The 20611-nt window shown below is 43.8% G+C and overlaps 1 protein-coding gene across 1 annotated transcript in view; it reads right to left on the bottom strand.

Annotated features, from left to right (window-relative positions):
• The window catches only part of OBSCN (obscurin, cytoskeletal calmodulin and titin-interacting RhoGEF), a 159326-nt gene that overhangs the window by 108536 nt on the left and 30179 nt on the right, over positions 1-20611 (bottom strand). The window contains 12 exon segments of the mRNA XM_030971157.1: positions 566-829; positions 1129-1398; positions 2065-2331; positions 3013-3288; positions 4780-5055; positions 5932-6207; positions 7284-7559; positions 8660-8935; positions 13101-13376; positions 14038-14313; positions 15206-15481; positions 18442-18714. Of these exon segments, the coding sequence (XP_030827017.1) occupies positions 566-829; positions 1129-1398; positions 2065-2331; positions 3013-3288; positions 4780-5055; positions 5932-6207; positions 7284-7559; positions 8660-8935; positions 13101-13376; positions 14038-14313; positions 15206-15481; positions 18442-18714 (3282 nt within the window).

Genomic DNA, 20611 nt, shown 5'->3' with positions numbered 1-20611 from the left:
CAGCACCAGTTGGTGGCAAGGGCTTCATGGACAAAATTAGACAGCCCTTGAGTACTTAAATCCTGCTTTCAAATATCCTGTGACAATTATTACCCAAAAAAAGTAGGAAAGGGACAGAAGTACATGGCTATGGATGAGGCACCATTCATTTACCCAAGAGTGAAACATCCTCAGACAGAAGATCTGCTTTTGTAGTTTTTTAGACATTGACTGAAAATAAAGAGACATTCTGAACGAGGTGGTTTGCAGAGAAAAATCAGGGCAATGGATGGCTGAAGAGGGATTTTTGGTAAAAAAAAAATCATACCAAGGAAAACACACAGAGTATATCGGGGAGTGAGAAAGGAAAGAGAAGAACCTTTCAAGCAGCTTAAAGGTCAAAGCTGGTGGGATGAGATGGAGGCAACAGGAACCAGTCAGACACTCTCTGTTCATGGCTTAGCTTTCACCTCCTCTTGGTCATTTGACTGGCTTGGTCCCTGTGTCCCCATGATAATGCAGGGACCAGAATCCACCTCCAAACCCTGCCTGGGGTATTTTTACAACTGAGGGTCACTGCACTCACTTTCCACATTGATCTTGGCCTGGGTGGTGTCATCAGGGCTCTCACAGCAGTAGAAGCCCCGGTCAGCAAAGGAGATGTCCTTGACCACCAAGGTGTGCTTTGTTCCCTCAGCTTTGATCTCTATTTTGTCACTGGGCTTCAGCACAATGCTGTTCCTCATCCACTTCACCTCTGCAGGTTTGGTCAGCTCTACCTCCAAGGTCACTGTCTCCCTCTCTTCAACTGTTTTGGGCTCCAGCTTCTTCTTGAAGGAGATTGAGGCCTCTGCAAGAGAGGAAATATTAGTAGGAATGTGGAAGATACAAAAGACAGGCTTTGAAAGAAAATTAAACCAATGGCTCATGAACTCCAAACCCAAAGCATTCTGGGCACTCCTATTTAATGATTCTAAAGCAGAAATTCCCTGCTGCTAACATAATTAATCAGGGGGGAGGCCACATAAAACAACAACATCATAGAATGAACTTGGGTTGGAAAGGACCTGAAAGACCATCTAATTCCAAGCCTGTGTCGTGGGCAGGGTGACATTTCCAGCCTGTCAAAGGGGCACTGCCACCTCTTACCTCTGACTCTGAGGTTGGCTGTGCTTTCCACACCCTCAGCATTGGCAGTGATTTCAGCTGCATCCTCCAGTGTCAGGTCAGTGATGGTGAGGCTGTGGTTGGTGTCCTTCTGAGAGATCACATATTTCTTGCTGGCTTCAATCTTGGCACCATTCCTGAGCCAGGTGACCACAGCATCACTGGGGGAGACGGTGCACTTGAAAACAGCCTCTTTTCCTTCCTCAGACACCACGCTGTTGAGACTTGTGACGAATTTCACCACTCTGGGAGCTGATGGATAGAGGTAAAACATTCAGGAGCATGTCCATGAGTACCTCCAAACAGCCAAAAGCTTCCATGGCTTTCTTGGAAACAGCAATTTGAGTACAGCATAATAGTGTACTCAAATACATACAGGAAACTTAGTAAATACAGTAATAAATACTTAGTAAATATAGTGATCACAAAAGTGGATCGTCGTATTTCCCATGTCTGACTTTCTTGGAAGCAGCAATTTGAATACAGCAAAATACTATACTCAAATAAATACAGGAAACTCAGTAAATACAGTAATAAATACTCAGTAAATACAGCAATAAATGCTCAGTAAATATAGTAAGTGATCACAATAGTGGATCATCATATTTCCCACGTCTGAGTAAATTTTTTGTACAAAGAGAAGTGAAAAAAGGGCAAATAAAATCCCATCTTTTATTTCAGAAAATGAATTCCAGCCTCAAATGCAATATGAAAGTCAATATTAAGAGACTTGAGCCAGCTCACAATCATTATGTTTTTCACAAATAGAGGTTCCACTGGCATTGAGAGGGGAATTCTGTATTTTGTTCTCAACACAAGAACCACCCCAGACACATGATAAAACTCAGCTTTGCAGGGTTCTAACAGCTGAGGACAAAACCGAGGGACCCCTCCACACTGTCACCATTAAGGACATACGTTTGGGGACAATGGTGATGCTGCTCTTGTCATCCCTGGACTCGCAGGAATATTCTCCCTCATCCTCAGCCCGGATCCCCGTTATGGTCAGGGTCCGTTTGATTCCCTCCTCACGGATCTGGAAACGCTTGCTGGCCTTGATCTCCACGCCATTCCTGCTCCACGTCACCTTCCCCTTGGGGTGGCTCAGCTCACAGCTCAGGGACACGCTGCCACCAAGCTCAGCTTTCACGGCCTCCAGCTTCTTGGCAAACTTCACCGGGATTTCTGAGGTCCAGGAGAAGGGGAAAGTGTGAGGGAGGAAAAGAGAAGAAACCTGTTCTAATAAACTGGTTCTGCCCGATTGTGGAAATAAATAAATAAATAAAATGGCCCTAAGTATTTGGGGCTTAGGGGAGACAAAATCTAACTAGAAATATGGAAATTCAGGCAGATTCCTTTGACACGCAATTTTCAGATCCCTGTCATTCTATAGGAGGGTACAGAAACAGGAGGGGAGCAAACACCAGAAGTACCCATCATAGGCTTCCAAACTGGCCAGAAAAAGACAAAACCTGAATTTTTTGATGATGTTTTTTGAAACTTGTTTTTTGGGAAAAGTTTTTGGGAAAAGTTTTTGGGAAAAAGTTTTTGGGAAAAAGTTTTGGGAAAAAGTTTTGGGAAAAAGTTTTGGGAAAAAGTTTTGGGAAAAAGTTTTTGGAAAAAGTTTTTGGAAAAAGTTTTGGAAAAAAGTTTTTGGAAAAAAGTTTTTGGAAAAAGTTTTTGGAAAAAGTTTTTTTGAATATTTTTGGTAGATGGAGAACTTTGCCAGCCCACAGCGGGGCATCCAGAGAAAGTGCAACAAGCCTTGAGGTTGGAACAGTTTCCAGAAGAGTTTGGATTCCACCTCCACCCCACCATGAGGGAAGTGCAGCTGCTGGGCTGGGCTGTGACCTGGGCACTGCTCACCTTTCACCTGGACTATGAATTCCTGCTTGTCATCCTTTGTCTGGCAGGTGTAGAGGGCAGAGTCTGTGCTCTCAGCTGCGTTCACTGTCAGCGTCCTGGATGCCCCCTCACTTTTGATCACACATTTCTTGCTCGCCTTGATTTCTGTGCCATCCTTGAACCACCTCACTGCAGCGGTTTCAGGCGTGACTGAGGTTGTCAGTGTGATGCTTTCGTGTTCTTGAACAATGAGAGGCTCTTTCTGGACAACTTTCTTTTCAAATTTAGCCTCTGGTTCTAGAAAAGACAATAAACCATGAAAATTAACAACTTTGTGCTCAAATCTTTGAGGAGTTAATAAAAAAAGGCCGTTAAAAGCAGTTAAAAAAGCATAAAACAAAGCAGTTTTATATTGCTGTCTCTTCAAGACTCACACCACCAGCTCATCCATGACCTGTAATAATCCAGGGATTTTGGCTCAATATTTGTGACTGGTATGATCTTTTCCTGAGCAGGAAGAAAGAAAATGGTCTCTCAGGCAACCCAGAGCATTTGTTTAGAAAACAAGCAGAAGAAAGAAAATGTAAATATTTATATTTTTATCTGCTGCCCATAAAAAGCTTGTTTCTTAGAAGTAAAATTACTTGTATAATTCTTTCCCTTCCCCTTTTTAGGATCTTAAATAAAATTAAGAAGAGACATTAATGGGCTGAATTTATGGCCTGTTTTCTATTTGCTCCACTGGCAGGAGAGCTGGAACTCGATCTTTAAGGTTCCTTCCAACCCAAACCATTCTGTGACTCCAGTCCTTTCTTCTTGGCCTCCTTTCTATCTTGTATATTGATTTCTCTGGGTCTGGACTGAAGGCACTTGAGGCAGTAGTTCATGTTCACACTCAGGCGTTCATTATTTCTTATCAGTAAAACAGTCTCTCAAGTGTGAGTTCAGCAGCTTTTCATTAGAGGGCACAAAATGGCCAACAATCTCTTTTCCAAGGTCTTTTCAGACTAAACTATCCAATGAAGAACTGACACCTGGATTATTTTCCTTTTTAACCCAATAATTGATCCCACAGAGCTGCAATGGGGACTTTTCTGCCCAATTACAAAATGCCACCCAAACCCATGGAGAAGAAGGAAGGAGAAGTTAAAGAAGAACAACCTGCCTCCACCCTAAAACTTCCATCTTGCTTCATATTTATTTCTATGTTCTAAAATCCCAAACTCTAAGTTTTCCACCCTGTGATATCACAACACTTCCAACCAACTACATACCCACAATCTCAGTACTATCAATCAATTTTAGAAGCCTGTTCAATGACCTTAGGTCAAATGCAGTGTTCTCTTGGGGGTCTGTGCTTTTAAGCACAGAAAGTTTAAAATTCTCAGCATCCAGGATTCCAACACCTGTACAACGTTTTGCCACAAAAACAGGCATTTTTGGGGCACACACAAGCAGCAGACCAGGTTTTCTGAGCCACTTTTCCCCATAGTTCCTTTGCTATTCTGCAAACTGCCCACGTGAACTTCCAACTCCCCACCAGCGAAAGAGGTCGGGTGATATGGTGTGTGAAAGAGATAAGCAAAAAGCTAGGTAGCATTTCCAGATGCCCCAAAAAGTCCAAATTTCCCACCTCTACACGGCTAAATTAATAATTAATATGTCACGTAGCTCACTGGTGTTTCTCCAGGTGAGACAGTGGCTGCACCAAGGCTGGTGTGTTGGGAATATCCCATTTTCCTCTAAGCCACAGGGACTGGTTCTTCCCACCACAAAGTGAGCACTCACCAGTTGCTTCCAGTTTGAAGGTCATCTTCTGGCCCGCAGCCTCACAGATGTATTCCCCAGCATCCTTCTTCTCCAGCTGCCCCACCACCAGGCGCCGGGATTTGCCCAAGGTCTCTATTTTGAATTTCCGAGAGGACACGAGCAGTTTTCCATCCTTGTACCACTTCACTTCAGTTGTGTCCTGTGCTACCTCACACGTGAGGGTGGCACTTTCTGTCAGGACAGCCTTCACCTCCTTCTGGACCTTTTCCTGGTTTATAAATGCAGGTTTGGGCTCTGAGCACAGAAAAGGAAGAAAATAATTGTTGGCGGGTTAAAATTAGATTAATCTTACAGATTTCTGTGGAGAGGTTTGGAAAATATTTAGGTTGCCACTTGGCAAAACCAATTGCTATCACTGAGCAGCGTCTACCCTTCTATGGAAAGATGTTGCCACTTGGAAAATTGGAAAATAAGAGCCTAGGAATGTAAAGGACCAAGAGGAGCCTTGACATCAACCCCACAGTTGCAAGTCACTAGGTAAAAATATAGTTAATTCAAACTTTCCCAAAGAACATCTGTCCTGCATATCACTATAAACTTCTAAATTCCCTTTACTTAAGATCTCAGACACAATAAAGCAATTTCTTGGAATATTTCACAGCAAAGGAGCATTTATCACCTGTCAGGAATAGTAAGACATTTCAAAAAACTGAGATCTCAATAACACAACAGCCAAAAAAAAGAAAATGCTGTTTACAATCTGCTGCTGATACTGCAAATGACAAAACATATTCCAGCCTCTAGATCTTCTAAAATGGGATCGCAAGACCAACAAGGAAGGTATTCTGCAATTGTTCTTTGCTTTCAAGAGTTCAGTGTACAAGAATCACCCTTTGGGATCACAGGAATGGAAGGGATCTGAACGTTAATTATCTCTATTATATTTATAACTGCAACTGTTAGACCTGCTAAGAATGAGACAGAGCTTATACCCTGCTAAAGCCAAATATTCCCATTTCCACAGATCCAGGCAACCAAGCACAGAAAATCAGGTGAACCCTGCAGGCTGCAGCAAAACCCAGACTACTGCAACTGAGTCATGGCAGAGTAGTTATTTCAATTATTGCTGTATTGGCCTCTACAGAATTCTGACAAAGAACCTTCTCCTACCTGGGACATCGATCCTGAAGGTGAGTTTTTGGCCAGCAGCCTCACAGGTGTACTCCCCTGCATCTTTCTTCTCCACCTGACCCACCACCAGACGACGCGATTTACCCTCTGACTCCACCTTGAACTTCTTGCTGGAGGTGATCAGTTTCCCATCCTTGTACCACTTCACCTCTGTTTTCTCCTGAGCCACCTCACAGCTCAGCGTGGCATTTTCTGACAGTGCAGCCTTCACCTCTTTCTGCACCTTGTCCTTATTTGTAAACACAACTTCTGGTTCTGGAAAGAGAGAGAAATCCAGACGTTCTCCAAAATATGATTTTGCTCAATCCCCTTATTGTGGCTTATAGTTAACACTGGAAAAAAACCCCTCTGAAATGATAGTCCACATCTAAGTCTATCAGAAGAACATGCAAAGGACCTTGTGGTGGTTTTTTGGCCTGTTTTGGTATTTTTGGCAGCAGTAATCTCTCTATGGTTCATAAGAACTGGCAGGACCCAGTCAAGACAGGATATATTCTGGTTGAAGTTAATTGCAAACTACCAAATTTTCAGAGGAAGAAGCTGTTCTGTGTTGCATTATAGTCCCATAAAATTTATTTCTTTGATTCTCAGCAGCTGCTTCTGCTTCTTAGATCATTTTGTGAAGCGAGAAAGGCGCTAGACCAGCAATGACACATCCAGGACCCGGTTATTTGTTCTCAGTGCAACCTTGGGAAAAGTTCAGCTCATCTCCCATCCAAATGGTGAAATCCCCCTGTCCTCCAGAGACACATCAGTCACACCACTTGGAATTGGATTGGGAAGCTGTGAGGGAGCTGGGAAGCTGAATCTATTCTACCTCTCTACGGCCCCAGTAAGGAAGCACAACTGGAATGAGTCTCCATGACACCTTCTTTGCTTACTTGCCATTTTCTTGACACCTTAAAGACCTTAATACATATCAAGCCCTACTTCCATGACTCCCTTCAGGCTGAAACGAGCACTTCCAAGGGAAATAAAAGGAGTGTGGACATTGGGCAGGCTCTCCACCACGACCCTGCACTGAGAATGAGCTGAGATTTGCTGTCATTGTCCCAAGATGGGAAGTAGGAGATGCACAATCAGTACCTTTTTTACAGCCCTTTCCCTCCAGTGGTTTCCAAAATTTTTCAGGGATTCAGCTCCCTGTTTCAAGGATTTTAAATGTTTTACATAGAATACATGAAGAAAACTTGCATTTGTACCCATCCTAGGGCATGCCAACGATGTACTCCAAAAATTTGAAGCATAACACGAAGAAGACTTGTAAAATAATGTTAATTTTCCTAAAGATTCTAGAAATAACACCAATGGGCCAAAGAACCTTCTCCTACCTGGGACATCGATCCTGAAGGTGAGTTTTTGGCCAGCAGCCTCACAGGTGTACTCCCCTGCATCTTTCTTCTCCACCTGACCCACCACCAGACGACGCGATTTACCCTCTGACTCCACCTTGAACTTCTTGCTGGAGGTGATCAGTTTCCCATCCTTGTACCACTTCACCTCTGTTTTCTCCTGAGCCACCTCGCAGGTCAGCATGGCATTTTCTGACAGTGCAGCCTTCACCTCTTTCTGCACCTTCTCCTTGTGGATAAAGGCATCTTCTGGCTCTGCAATTGAGGATACAAAGGCCAGATTTTGAAAATTCACAGATCCCTTCCGAAATGCACACATCACCTTTTCAATTGGGGTGCTGAAATTATTTTCCCATTCACATTCCCTGCCACCATCATCTACTGAACTTTTAACATTTGAATTACATCAAGTGCCAGTGAAGGAGTCATTCTCTGGTAGTCCAAGACATAGCCACAAAATTGCTTTAATTTCCACCACTACCTTTCTTCATAATCTGAAGAAAGTAACATATCCCAAAATCCAGCGGCACTAAGGTGGATGAGGTCTCTCAGAATTATGTTTGCTGTAAGAGGAGAAGCATTAAATTGCCCAACCAACCCAAGATTTGTGATTTACTTTGCCAACAAACAAAGATAGTGTTGGGAAAACAAACTTTGTGAGCCTATTCTGCGTCTGTATCTTTATCTCCCAACTGTTCTCAAGATGTGTCATCCCTAAATTTTTTTTTCTAATAAATGAAAATTAGCCAGCCCCAATTGTATTTGTACCATGCCACAGCCAAAAATAAATCTAATGTATGAACTCTTCAATTTGCTTTAAATTCATTGGGATCCAACTGAAGGATATCAAGATTACAAGCTGTCTTGAATATCAAGGTGAAAAGAGCTGGTTTCCTCATTTCGTGCTTCTGAGAACAGTTCTGGCATTTCCATCCAGTTGACAGAGGCCATAATATAAAGGTTTCTCTATAATAAACTATATTTCAGAAAGGAGCTTTCACAAGAGAATGCCTGTGCTCAGATTTGCTGTGCTCTTTGATTACTCCAGTAACTCCTGCATTCTCACTTTGCTATCAGTGCATCTCCCCAAGATTCCCAGGGAAATTCCCCAGTGATTTTCAGCCTGACCTGAGTTTGGGGCTACAGAAATCCACTGCATGCTCAGTTTCTAAAAAACAAAGACAGATCTAACAGCACAAACACAATTTCATGAGTAAACCACCAGTTAAGGGATGGCCTGCTGAGATGGAGTTTGACAAGTCATATAACCTTCCCCTCCTTCAATTTTTTCAGGATGAAAACCAGGAATTTTGCTTTTTCAGGGTGTAAACCAGGGATGCAGCACATCCTCTCACCTGGGACATTGATCCTGAAGGTGAGTTTTTGGCCAGCAGCCTCACAGGTGTACTCCCCTGCATCTTTCTTCTCCACCTGACCCACCACCAGACGACGTGATTTGCCCTCCGACTCCACCTTGAACTTCTTGCTGGAGGTGATCAGTTTCCCATCCTTGTACCACTTCACCTCTGTTTTCTCCTGGGCCACCTCGCAGCTCAGCGTGGCATTTTCTGACAGTGCAGCCTTCACCTCTTTCTGCACCTTCTCCTTGTGGATAAAGGCGTCTTCTGCCTCTGAAATAGGGAAAATACGTAAGATGTAAATATCTGTTGTCAAGAAGTTCTTGCTTGTATGAGGTGTAGATGCTCTGCAGGATCTTGGACTTGGCAGTGCTGGTTTCACCACTGGGCATGATGATCTTAAAGGTCTTTTCCAACAGAAATAATTCTATATTAAACTCTTGTAAGTTACCCAGTTTTGCAGTTCTATTTATCATATAAATAAAACAATGTACCCTCAAAATACAGTCCATGTAATTATCATCCTTCTCTGACTTGTCCTCATGAACAACTCAACCACCCCATCTGTAAATTTCTCACAATTAATACAAAAATGAATTAATATAAAGATAAAATCCTCTCTTGCTTCTTGATGATATTTCTACTCCTCACATTTGGAATGAGCCAAATACAGCACAATGGTGAGTTGCCACCTCCACTATCACATTATTCAAAGGATTTTACCAGGTATTTTAAGATCAAAACCGGGTGTTGCTCAGGAAATACCTTGTAACTCAATCTCAAAGACAGGACAAAGATACAGTTCTCAACATGGAAAAGCACTTGATGAACATTACACAAAAAACTAGCACATAAAATTTGAAGTATGTCACCATGATATTTTATGAAAAATCCCTTCACCAGGATTTCCTCTCCTGGGAAGCTGGGAAGCTTTAGTTTCTCTCTGTTTTGCTGTTTTGGAATGTGATTTGTAGAATTTATTATCCCAGCATGTGAATTGTTTTTACTTAATGACCAATCCCAGTCCAGCTGTGTCGGACTCTCTGGTCAGTCACAGGTTTTTATTATTTATTCTTGTTTAGCCTTCTGATGTATCCTTTTCTCTTTCTTTAGTATAGTTTTAGTATATCTTTTAATATAATATAATATCATGAAATAAGAAATCAGCCTTCTGAGAACATGGAGTCAAATTCTCATCTCTCACCTCGTCCCGGGACCCTCACAACACCACAGAAGTGTATTTTTATTTCCTAAAAATTCTGTGATTTTCCAGCAAACCCTCCTGACAGGAGGGTGCAGCCATGGGGAGTTGGGCTCTGCTCCCAGAGAACAAGAGCCAGGATGAGAGGGAATGGCCTGAAGCTGGGCCAGGGGAGGGTCAGGTTGGACACCAGCAGGAATTTCCCCATGGAAAGGGTGGTCAGGCACTGGAAGGAGCTGCCCAGGGAGGTTTGGAGTGCCCATCCCTGGAGGTGTCCCAGGAACATCTGGACATGGCACTCAGTGCCCTGGGCTGGGGACAAGGTTGGGCACAGCTGGGATGGGAGGGCTTTCCCAACCTGGGTGATTCTGTGACCTGGGAGGCTCTCGGGGATGCTGAGCCACTTCTATCCCCTGTGCTACTGCCTTCCTCTCCCCAGCCAGCCCCTGCAGCCTCCTGGGGCCATCCTTGGCTCCTCCTGGATGACTTTCTCCTGTCTCCATCACGTCTGTGCTCCAAGCAGCAGCAGCTGCCTGGGAGGGTGAGGAGCAGGAGTAAGCTCAGGTCGGGTTCCTCCATTGCTGACAGTGGCACCACGTGTGCTCCTGGCCACATCACAGCCTTGCTGTGAATATTGCACAGTCCACAGAAAGAGAGGAGTCCTGCAGGGAGCAACACAGAGCAGGAATCCAGCTCAGGAGCTCTGAGTTTGAGCTCCTCTGTTTATGTTGGCTGTGGAAAGGGTGTGAGGAGATGCTGTTGTCATTTAGAAGGCACATGGTCTGTGCTGGGTGATGCAAAGCTCCTCAAAGGGACACGTCAGCAGCATTTTGACACCTGAAAGGGCTCAAGCACGCACCAAGCTTTGCATTCAAAACTGATTGCAAAAATATTAATATTTAAACTCCCATCTACAACTCTGAGTGTGAATATGCAGAGTGTATTCAAAAAAGGTAATAAAACAAGTCTGTGTCTATGAGGGCTGTATTTAAAATGTCAGGTTAGCAGAGCAGGAATATTCCAGGCTGATCTCACTTGTCCTTTACATTCTTGACCTTTCATATAAACCATTTTTACACAGATAGGAAGTGTGACTAAAACGTTTAATCAGCTTCCAAAGTGATTTACACCAGTTAATAATCTCTTTTAGAAACTTATTTTAAATTTAAACAACTATTCAGTGAAGATGACATTTCCAGCCTTAAGTGAAACTGGTTAGTGAAGATTCAGTGGAAATGAGGAAAAATATTTTCAGGACATGAAAGTTTCACTGATTTAAAATATGGATTTCACTGCATACCCTGAATGCTGAAATACTAATATTTCAGAATCAGTTCTTTTTCTACGTGTGCAACTCAGTCCCAAGGTGTGTAGCAGCTGAATTTTTTATTAACCCATAAATTACAGTGCCATCCCAAAACCCAACACTAACCTAATCTGACATCTAACCTTCAACCTGTCCTTAAACAAGGAAAGTTTTATGCTTCCAGTGGAGCCCTGGAGTACAGGAACCCTGAAAAAGCTTTCCAAGCGCAACGGCACCAGGATAAATTAAGACCCAGAAATCCGCTGCACTCTGGGATAAACCAGTAAGAGAAGGGTTTCTGCAGCAGGAGAGCCAAGCACTCTGAGTACGCATAATCCCTCCTGACTTTCACACTGGATCATTTTCCAGCCAGGGCTGGAGTGGCACGTCGTGCTACAGCTGTCCCCATGAGCAATACAGCAACGGTAGCTAAGGCAGGCTGGTGGCACAGGGCAAGGGGTCACATTACCCTGTGCCACCCTGGAAAGAGAGCTGGAAACTTTTCTGGGGCAGGCAGCTCCCTCAGAGAGAGAGGTTTGTGTGTAAAACACTAAATTTTTGTTTCCTGACTATGCCTCTGCAGTAATGTATGAAGCAGCGTCAGCAGCAAACAATGAATTTGGTTTATAACAATTTTGCCTGGAGAAGATGAGGCTGCCCCTGGATCCCTGGAAGTGTTCCAGGCCAGGCTGGACAGGGTTTGGAGCACCCTGGAATGGTGGAAGCTGTCCCTGCCCATGAGCAGGGGGTGGGAATGAGGTGATCTTTAAGGTCCTTTCCAACCCAAATTACTCTGTGCTTTTATGATAGTCTATCAATGTCCATATTGAATTTTCTCTGGAAGACGCCTCTCAAATCTATACTTAGTTATCCTTCCTTCCTTACCTAAACTCCAGTGAAACTGGCAGCTCCCTCAGCCAAAGAATGAGCTACACAAAGAATGAAAAAGACCCAAAATGCCCCAGCTCACAACCTGGGTATCCCACACAGAGTGGAGTCAATAAATTCCCAACACAGCTGTTCCTCTACACTGCTTGATAAAATGCCAAACCTCTGTTTGGTTCTAAAAGAAAACAGAGGTGAAAATTGCTTCCCTCTTCTGATCACCTTTGCATATGAGACAAGAATTTTCATATTAAAAAAGAGGGATTTTGCTGTAAAGATGGTGGAGTGTTATAAATATTAAAACAAACCACCAAACCCTTTCTTAACATCAAATTCAGAAATGATCACTCAGAATGTAGCTGGTGTCCATGGCTGCCCAGAGCCTGAGATAAAATTCACCAAATATTTTGTCAAATAATACTGAGACCAAAGAAATCACAGAATCATTTAGGCTGGAAAAAACTTGGAAGGTCATTGAGTCCAACTGTCCCCCCAGCACTGCCAGGTCCCCAAGTGCCACATCCACACAGCTTTTAAACCCTTCCAGGGATGGAGACCCCACCACTTCCCTGGACAGCCTGTTCCAATGCCTGACAACCTTTTGGGTTAAGAAATTTTTTTCTAATATCAAACTTAAACCTCTGGTGGAACTTGAGACCATTCACTCTTGCCCTATCACTTGCAAAAAAAGAGGAAGGAAAACAGTGATTTCCATGGAAGAATGCCCGTAACAGGAGGAGGAAAACCAGTACTGGTGATAAAACTGGAAGAGATTTTGGAACACAGCGCCTGCTACTGGGAAATGTATTTGAATATATTGAGAAATCTTGTTCAGTTCCTCAGCTGAAGGAGATATACAGGGAAGGTGAGAAGCTGACATCAGGATATGAACAGCTCCAGATCTGCCCAGTCCTACACAACCTCACTGAAACAGCAGCTCAGAAAGTACTTTAACACCTTTTCTAATATTGCATCAGAGAAAATGGGGGAAAAGACCCAGATACAAAGAAAAGTCAACGAAATGCAACCCAAAATTTGTCTCCCACCTGTGACATCAATCCTGAAGGTGAGTTTTTGGCCAGCAGCCTCACAGGTGTACTCCCCTGCGTCTTTCTTCTCCACCTGACCCACCGCCAGACGACGCAATTTGCCCTCCGACTCCACCTTGAACTTCTTGCTGGAGGTGATCAGTTTCCCATCCTTGTACCACTTCACCTCTGTTTTCTCCTGGGCCACCTCACAGCTCAGCGTGGCATTTTCTGACAGTGCAGCCTTCACCTCTTTCTTCACTTTGTCCTTGTGGATAAATGCATCCTCTGCTTCTGTAGAGTGGAAGAAGTAATTTTAAAATCACACGTAAATTGATGCTGTCCAAAGTGATCAAACCCAAATTAAAAACATGACAACTCCCACATCTCTGGTATTTTTTAATGCTCAGAAAGGATGTGGGCCTTTGTCATGCCTGAGGACAACACATCAGCCATTTCTGAGGAAAATGATCCCATGCCTCAGGATTTCAGCTTCTTCTCATCTCCACAAGAAACCCATTGCTTTGTTCCAGAATGTAATGGATAAATAAATACCGAATCTCATTTCCCACTGGGACCTCTATGGAAGCCTTATTCATTCTAGGAGCCTGTTTTCCTACTTCTTGCAGACTTATTTTTCCTACATATCTGGGAGACAACCTTACCTTTATCCTTATAAAGGCGGGATGGGATGGGTTGGGGATAGGATTGGGATGGGATGGGATGGAAACTTGTCTATCTTTCCATTACTGGGAAATCAGAAAACACCAAGGGGCACTGAGGGGGATCCACCCCATGGATGAAGATGTCCAGCTGTCAGCATCAATGTGGCAGTGGATGAGTGGTTGATCTCCATCCCTACTCGAAGTTTGCAGCTGCACAGAAACTGGAGCCCAAAGTGTGGCACTTTTGGTATTAAGGGACCTTTCTGTGATGAGAATGAACAATGTCCCACCTGTGACATCAATCCTGAAGGTGAGTTTTTGGCCAGCAGCCTCACAGGTGTACTCCCCTGCATCTTTCTTCTCCACCTGACCCACCACCAGACGACGCAATTTGCCCTCCGACTCCACCTTGAACTTCTTGCTGGAGGTGATCAGTTTCCCATCCTTGTACCACTTCACCTCTGTTTTCTCCTGGGCCACCTCGCAGCTCAGCGTGGCATTTTCTGACAGTGCAGCCTTCACCTCTTTCTGCACCTTCTCCTTGTTTGTAAACACAGCCTCTGGCTCTGCAAGGAAAGCCCAACAGTCATACCCAGCTTTTTGCAGTCGTTGTCTCTGGTGTTTAATCATGTTCCTCCTATTTCACTGGACTTGACCCCACAGGTAATATCATGATGGGCCATTAGTGCAAGAAAGTGCCTTCATCTCTGCCTTGCTAAGAGGTGAATAGGAATGGGAATTTGATGGGAATTCCAGGGTAATGTTAAAAACTCAGTTTTAGGACAGATTTAAATGTAGGACTTGGAGCACCAACTCACATTGCCTGAACCCTCCTCCCTCTTCCCTCTTTTTCTCTCCCTATGTCTCTCCAAGGTTCCAGTGATTCAGAAGGGAACAGCACCTGTATCCTTAGGTCCATGAACCATTTATCTTTTTTTGCCTATTTGGGATAATTCTATTGTTTTCCATCTAATCATGGAATGGTTTCCTGGAAGTGACCTTAAAGATGCTCACAATCCAACCCACCTGCCATGGGCAGGTTCCACTAGACCACACTGCTCCAAGCCCCATCCAATGTTGAAGGGATGGGATCTAATCAGAGCTCTTCAAAACACCTTTCCCTTCCCCTTTATCCATCCCTCTGCTATCCATGTCTCACACTGTTTTCCCATGGGAGTTTTTCTGCAGATACACCAGCTAATTGTGAGAGGAGAAGGAATTTCCATCCTTTCCTTTCTTTTTTTTTTTTTGTGGTCACAACTAGTCATGGATGCAAAACCATTTGTATAAAATATTGTTATGAAAGTTACCAAAAAAAAAAAAATTGAGTACAATGGTTAAGATCTGGGTTGAGATCTTTCACCCCAGGGATATTGTGAGATGATCCTCTGGATGCAAGACACCACTCCAAATGGAATTCTCCTTTACCTTTGGAATTCCTGGAATTCACTTTCTCACCTCTGACTTTGACTTGGAATGTTGTTCTGTCGTCCTTTGTCTCACAGGTGTAGCTGCCTTGGTCTTGCTGTGTCACCTTCTTGACGATGAGCTTGCGTTGTGTCCCCTGGCAGACAATTGTTGTCCTCTGGTCCTGCTTCACCTCAGTGTGATCCTTCCTCCACACCACGGCCCCACCTGCAGCTGACACCTCACACACCAGCTCCAGGTTCTCAGAAGGACTGACTGACACTTCTGGAGTAGTTTTGGGCTGGTTGACAAAAGTAACAGCTTCATCTGGAGTGGAAAAGAGAAAAGGATTTGTGCCTTGGTGCAGGTTTATCTGCACTAAGTTAGGATACAGTGGTTATTGATCTTTATTCCATTATCACACACTCTTGATGCCTCTCTGACAGATGGTGCAAACCCCTCTGATCTTCAGATAATTGCTCTCAGTTACAGGGAAATCCCCTTCATGTGCCCTACATCCTCCTGGATCTTTCAAATCAAGCTGAGACACCCTCAAGTTGTTCACACTTTGTTTATCACTCCTTGATCCCAAAGTCAAGCAAGCTCTGGGGGATATGTGTTGATGTCTGAGGGCAGAAACAGCTTTGAAAAGACCTGGGAAGTCTCAGAAAAATTAGTTAGAGGCAATGAAGAGCCTTTTTTAAACATTTCTGAGCCCATTCCTGCAGCTCCTTGTATACAGTACCATCCTACTGGACTAATTCCTCTCCAGGCCAGGGCACATATGGGATAATCTCATTGATAAAATATTCTCCAAGTTAGGAAAAAGCTCTGAGCAACCTGGTCTAGTGGAAGACATCCCTGCCCATGGCAGGGGGTTGGAAGGAGATGGTTTTTAAGACCCTTTCCAACCTAAAGCATTCCATATTTCCATGAACATAGGAGTCAATAATCTCATATCTTTTGGTTGAAACTGATCTTCCCAGCAGAGAACTCAGAACTGCTCACACAGCTCAGTGGAGGTTCCTGCTTGGATAGCTCAGCCCAAACCCTGCTGGCAGCACATACAGGCTGTGCAAACACAGGGTATTTGTCATGTAGGCAGCAACAACACAACATTTTTATCAATTGCAAACTTATATCAACTGCAATTTCACCTGTTTGCAATGGTAAAAATCAAAGATTGCCTGTCTTTAAAGGCAATCAAGTGAAGACAGAGACCTTGGTGTAAAATGTGAGCAAACCTCCCCAACACATCCTGTCCCTAAGCCAAGGAGCAATATCTGATGGGCATGTCAGGTATTTCAGAGCCTTTGTTCCACCAGGGCAGCCCCGGCCTGAAGAGCAGGCTGATGGCTGCCACCTGGAGCCAAACTCTGCTCAGTATTGCATTTCCTTTAGCAGCAACTGCTGCTTTCCATCACTGAGCACCCCAAGGACAATTGCCATGCCAGGCAAGTATTTAATTAAAATGTCCATTCATTAGGACTGACGTATCCTTCAACAATTATCTGACCAAAGGCAGGTGGTCCCTCCAGAATCCTGCTGTTCAGGGTTTTTGGGGTTATTGGGGTGTGCCATTATCCTCAAGGCAGATCAATTCCCTGCCCTGAGACCACCCCCTGAGTGTGCAGTGCAGCTCCTCAGCACCCTGGAAAATGTTCATGGTGACACATGGAACAAGGAGGAAGCTGGCCTGGCTAAGGTGTTGCCACCAGGTTGTAACTCAATCCTTGCTCACCAAAAATTTTTGGGGATAGAACATAGCATAACAACTTCAAACTGCCAGAGAGTGGTGTTAAATGGGGTATTCAGAATAAATTCTTCCATGTGAAGGTGGTGAGGCCCTGGCACAGGTGCCCAGAGCAGCTGGGGCTGCCCCTGGATCCCTGGAAGTGCCCAAGGCCAGACTGGATGGGGCTTGGAGCACTCTGGGATAGTGGAAGGTGTCCCTGCCATGGCAGGGGTGGAACTGGATGAGCTTTAAGCTCCCAACCCAAACCTTTCTGTGATTCTGGGATTTAGCAGACACCAGTTTTCTTTGCCTCAGCCATGTGATAGGAGATACAGGTGACATTCACCCAACCTGCCCATAGCCAGCAAAAAGTTTATACCAAGCAATCCTCTGTACCTGATGCTCAGACAAATGCACAACCAGAACACTTCTAAAATCCAGCTTTGACAGCTCTAATCAGACAGGATAAATCAGATTGCACAAACTGCCTTTTGAGGGGGCAGTTTGGGCAGAACCTGGTTTCAGACCAGTTTTTCAATAAGTCAGAAACTGGGAATTACACTCCAGGAGAAATTGCATGATGTTGCATTCTCAGAAGAGAACTGCAGGTGAGATGCAGAGTGAACACCTGAGCAAACACCACTCCCTCCAGCTCACTAAATCCTGCAGCAATCCCTCCAGACAAGTGCTGTCCTAAATTAATCAGCTTTGCTGAGTCTTTAGTTAGCTCATGGACAGCATCACAGCAACCTGGATATTCTGTGACAGGTCACAAGAACTCAGTTGTGACTTCTGTTGAACTGCATTGTACTGCAGACATGCCAGGAGAAGCTTTCAGGAGAGTTTCAATCTTAAATTTAGGACCAGGTTAAAAATTAGGCTCCAGGCACAAGGTAGAAAACCCCATTTAGGAGAAAAGTTCCCACAAGCATGCAACTGGAATCAGCTGAATTTCACAGATATTGAATTTCACTGATGAGTTCTTGTGTCATTTTATACTCTGGCTCCATCCTGGGCTGGAATGCAGTGGTGACAAGCATTTCTCTTCTGGGTTTGGCCTGACAGCCACGTGCTTTGTGTGATGGGCACGTGACACATGGAGTCACAGCACCACAGGGAGGGATCCCTGAGATCACAGTGTCCTTTGGGAACAGCAGGAGATGTTCAACTCTCAAAATCAGGAATTAAACCTGCCAAAGGAGTCACAGCAAGGCTTTGAACCCCTCACCAAGGTGGTCCTAGGATGATGCACAGGCTGAGCTGAAAGAATAGAGGCCAGATGTGGCTGCCAGCTGTTCAGCCAGCATCATGTTTGGGTTGGGCTCCAGCCCTGGAAAAAGCTTGAGCTGACTCAAATAAATCACAGCATTGTTATATTATTTGCCCATACTCTGGGTTTGCACCAGGATCACAACAAGGGTCATAAACCTCTCCAAGTGCTGTGCAACCTTGGCCCAAAAATCTGTCAGTTTGTAAGGTAGGACAAGTCTAAAGAACAAAATCCTGCGTTTCCCACACAGACTCTGACCCCACACTTGCAGTACAAACTTACCTGAGACTTTTAAATCAAAAGTAAGGGTGTCATCCCCAATTTTGCAGGTGTAAGTTCCTTCATCTTCCTTTGTCACAGCTGAAGCCACAAGCTTGTGCAGCTTTCCTTTGTCTTCCATGGTGAATTTCTTGCTGGCTGTGATCTCCTTCCCATCTTTGTACCACTTCACCATGATGTTGGCCTCAGAGGTCTCAGACACAAGCTCAGCCCGTTTCCCAGCAATGGCCTTGACAACCCCTCCAGTTTTCTCTTTGTTTACAAAGTTTGCAAGTGCTGAAAGAAAACAGGGACACAGCTCTGGTAAAGAATTCTGTGCACAGCAGTAAAAATGTACATTGACATCTACATTTGGTATTCATGCATCATAAGACAAAAATCTATTTATTTCATTATGGATCTAATCACTAGATTTCAAAGCAGAAGCAGGCAAATTTCCAACTATAATCCTGATTATCCCATGTCCAAAAAGCAGAGCACAGAGAGGGCACAAGAGCCTGAGCCAGGGAGAAGAAGCCCCAGGAAACACGGCAATTATGTTATTAAAATATCTTATGAATATATTATTAAATTAATATTTTAAAGGGAGGTGAGGAAAGAAATAAACTGGAGGTAAAGCCAGGAAGGTTACTCAATCATTATATTGCAACCACCTGCCAAGTAAATTGACTCCAGAAGAAGTTAAAATATAACCTAGATAAATTAAATTACATAAAATTAATAACCTATATGGATACCTCATAGGAGTAAAATGAATATAAATTTATTCCTGGAAATTAACTGGAGCATAGAAAATAAACAATAAATCTGGCATCATATTAACGTGGAATGAAATAATTGAGTCACCAATTGCCTCAAAGCAAAAAATGCCAACCCCACCAATATGGGAAGGGAAGGGAAGGGAAGGGAAGGGAAGGGAAGGGAAGGGAAGGGAAGGGAAGGGAAGGGAAGGGAAGGGAAGGGAAGGGAAGGGAAGGGAAGGGAAGGGAAGGGAAGGGAAGGGAAGGGAAGGGAAGGGAAGGGAAGGGAAGGGAAGGGAAGGGAAGGGAAGGGCACTGCTGAGACATTCTTTCCCCAGCACTACTGAAACTCAGTGCACAGGTTCAAGGTTGTGGGAGGAAGAAGAGTGAGATTGGTTCATTCATTCACCTTTCCCTTCCCCAGAAAACCAGAGTGCAAAATACAACCAGAGCAGCCTGAAGGAGACGTCTCAGATGTCCCTTGTCACCAGAGGAGGTCATGTGTCAGAGGGTGCCTGGCAGAGGAGCTCAGGGCACTGCAGGGGCTGCAGTGACAAATGGCAAGTGCATTTCTGGCTGGTTTGGGCAGGAGGCCCAGACAGTGACACAGTGGCCATGGTTTGGCACAGTGGCCCCTCAGCAGCCACGTGATGCCCACGTGCCACTTACAGCTGACCTGCTCCTCAAATGATTCCCTGTGGCAGATAAAAGGCGGTGGTGATGGTTGGTAAAATGTTGATACAGCATTTGGGAGGCTCATCCCACAAGGATGAGAGGCACCAAAGGTGATTCACCAGGAACCAAGCTGTAAACAGCAGACTTTAAATCACAGCTTGTCAATGCAGACTGACAACATTATTATTATTATTATTATTATTATTATTATTATTATTATTATTATTATTATTATTATAATATTTTATTATGTTTTATGTTGGTTTATTATGTCATTATTATATTATTTTATTATGTTTTTATGTTGGTTTATTATGTCATAATTATGTTATTTTTATTATGTTTTATGTTGTTTTATTATGTGGTTATTATTATGTTATTTCAAATAATAACATTGATCACTCATTTGATAGGCACACCACCATGAAAACCACATGGAAACATCCATCAAGTAATTCAAGTAAATGTGGGGAGAACTGTCAGCATGAAAAATGATGCTAAAGAGGCAGAGCAAGAGAGGAAAAAAAAATCAAAATCAAGAGCAGGTGCCAGCTATAGACAGAAATTCCTCTCTATATAGATTTAGTAACTTTTTTTTTTTTTTGCTCTTTGAAATGACCAAACAAGTTGTCAAATGAGGAAAAAACACCCCACAATATTCTCAGGCTTTGTTGTTCCTACAGAGACCAAGGAGGGTGAGGTGCCAGCTTGCCAGTTCAAAGAAAAATAGGTTCTGAAATCCCTCCAGAATTGTTTAA

Source organism: Camarhynchus parvulus, chromosome 2 (genome assembly GCF_901933205.1).
Source record: "Camarhynchus parvulus chromosome 2, STF_HiC, whole genome shotgun sequence".
NCBI lineage: Eukaryota > Metazoa > Chordata > Aves > Passeriformes > Thraupidae > Camarhynchus > Camarhynchus parvulus.
This window is presented reverse-complemented; position numbering and strand designations above follow the sequence as displayed.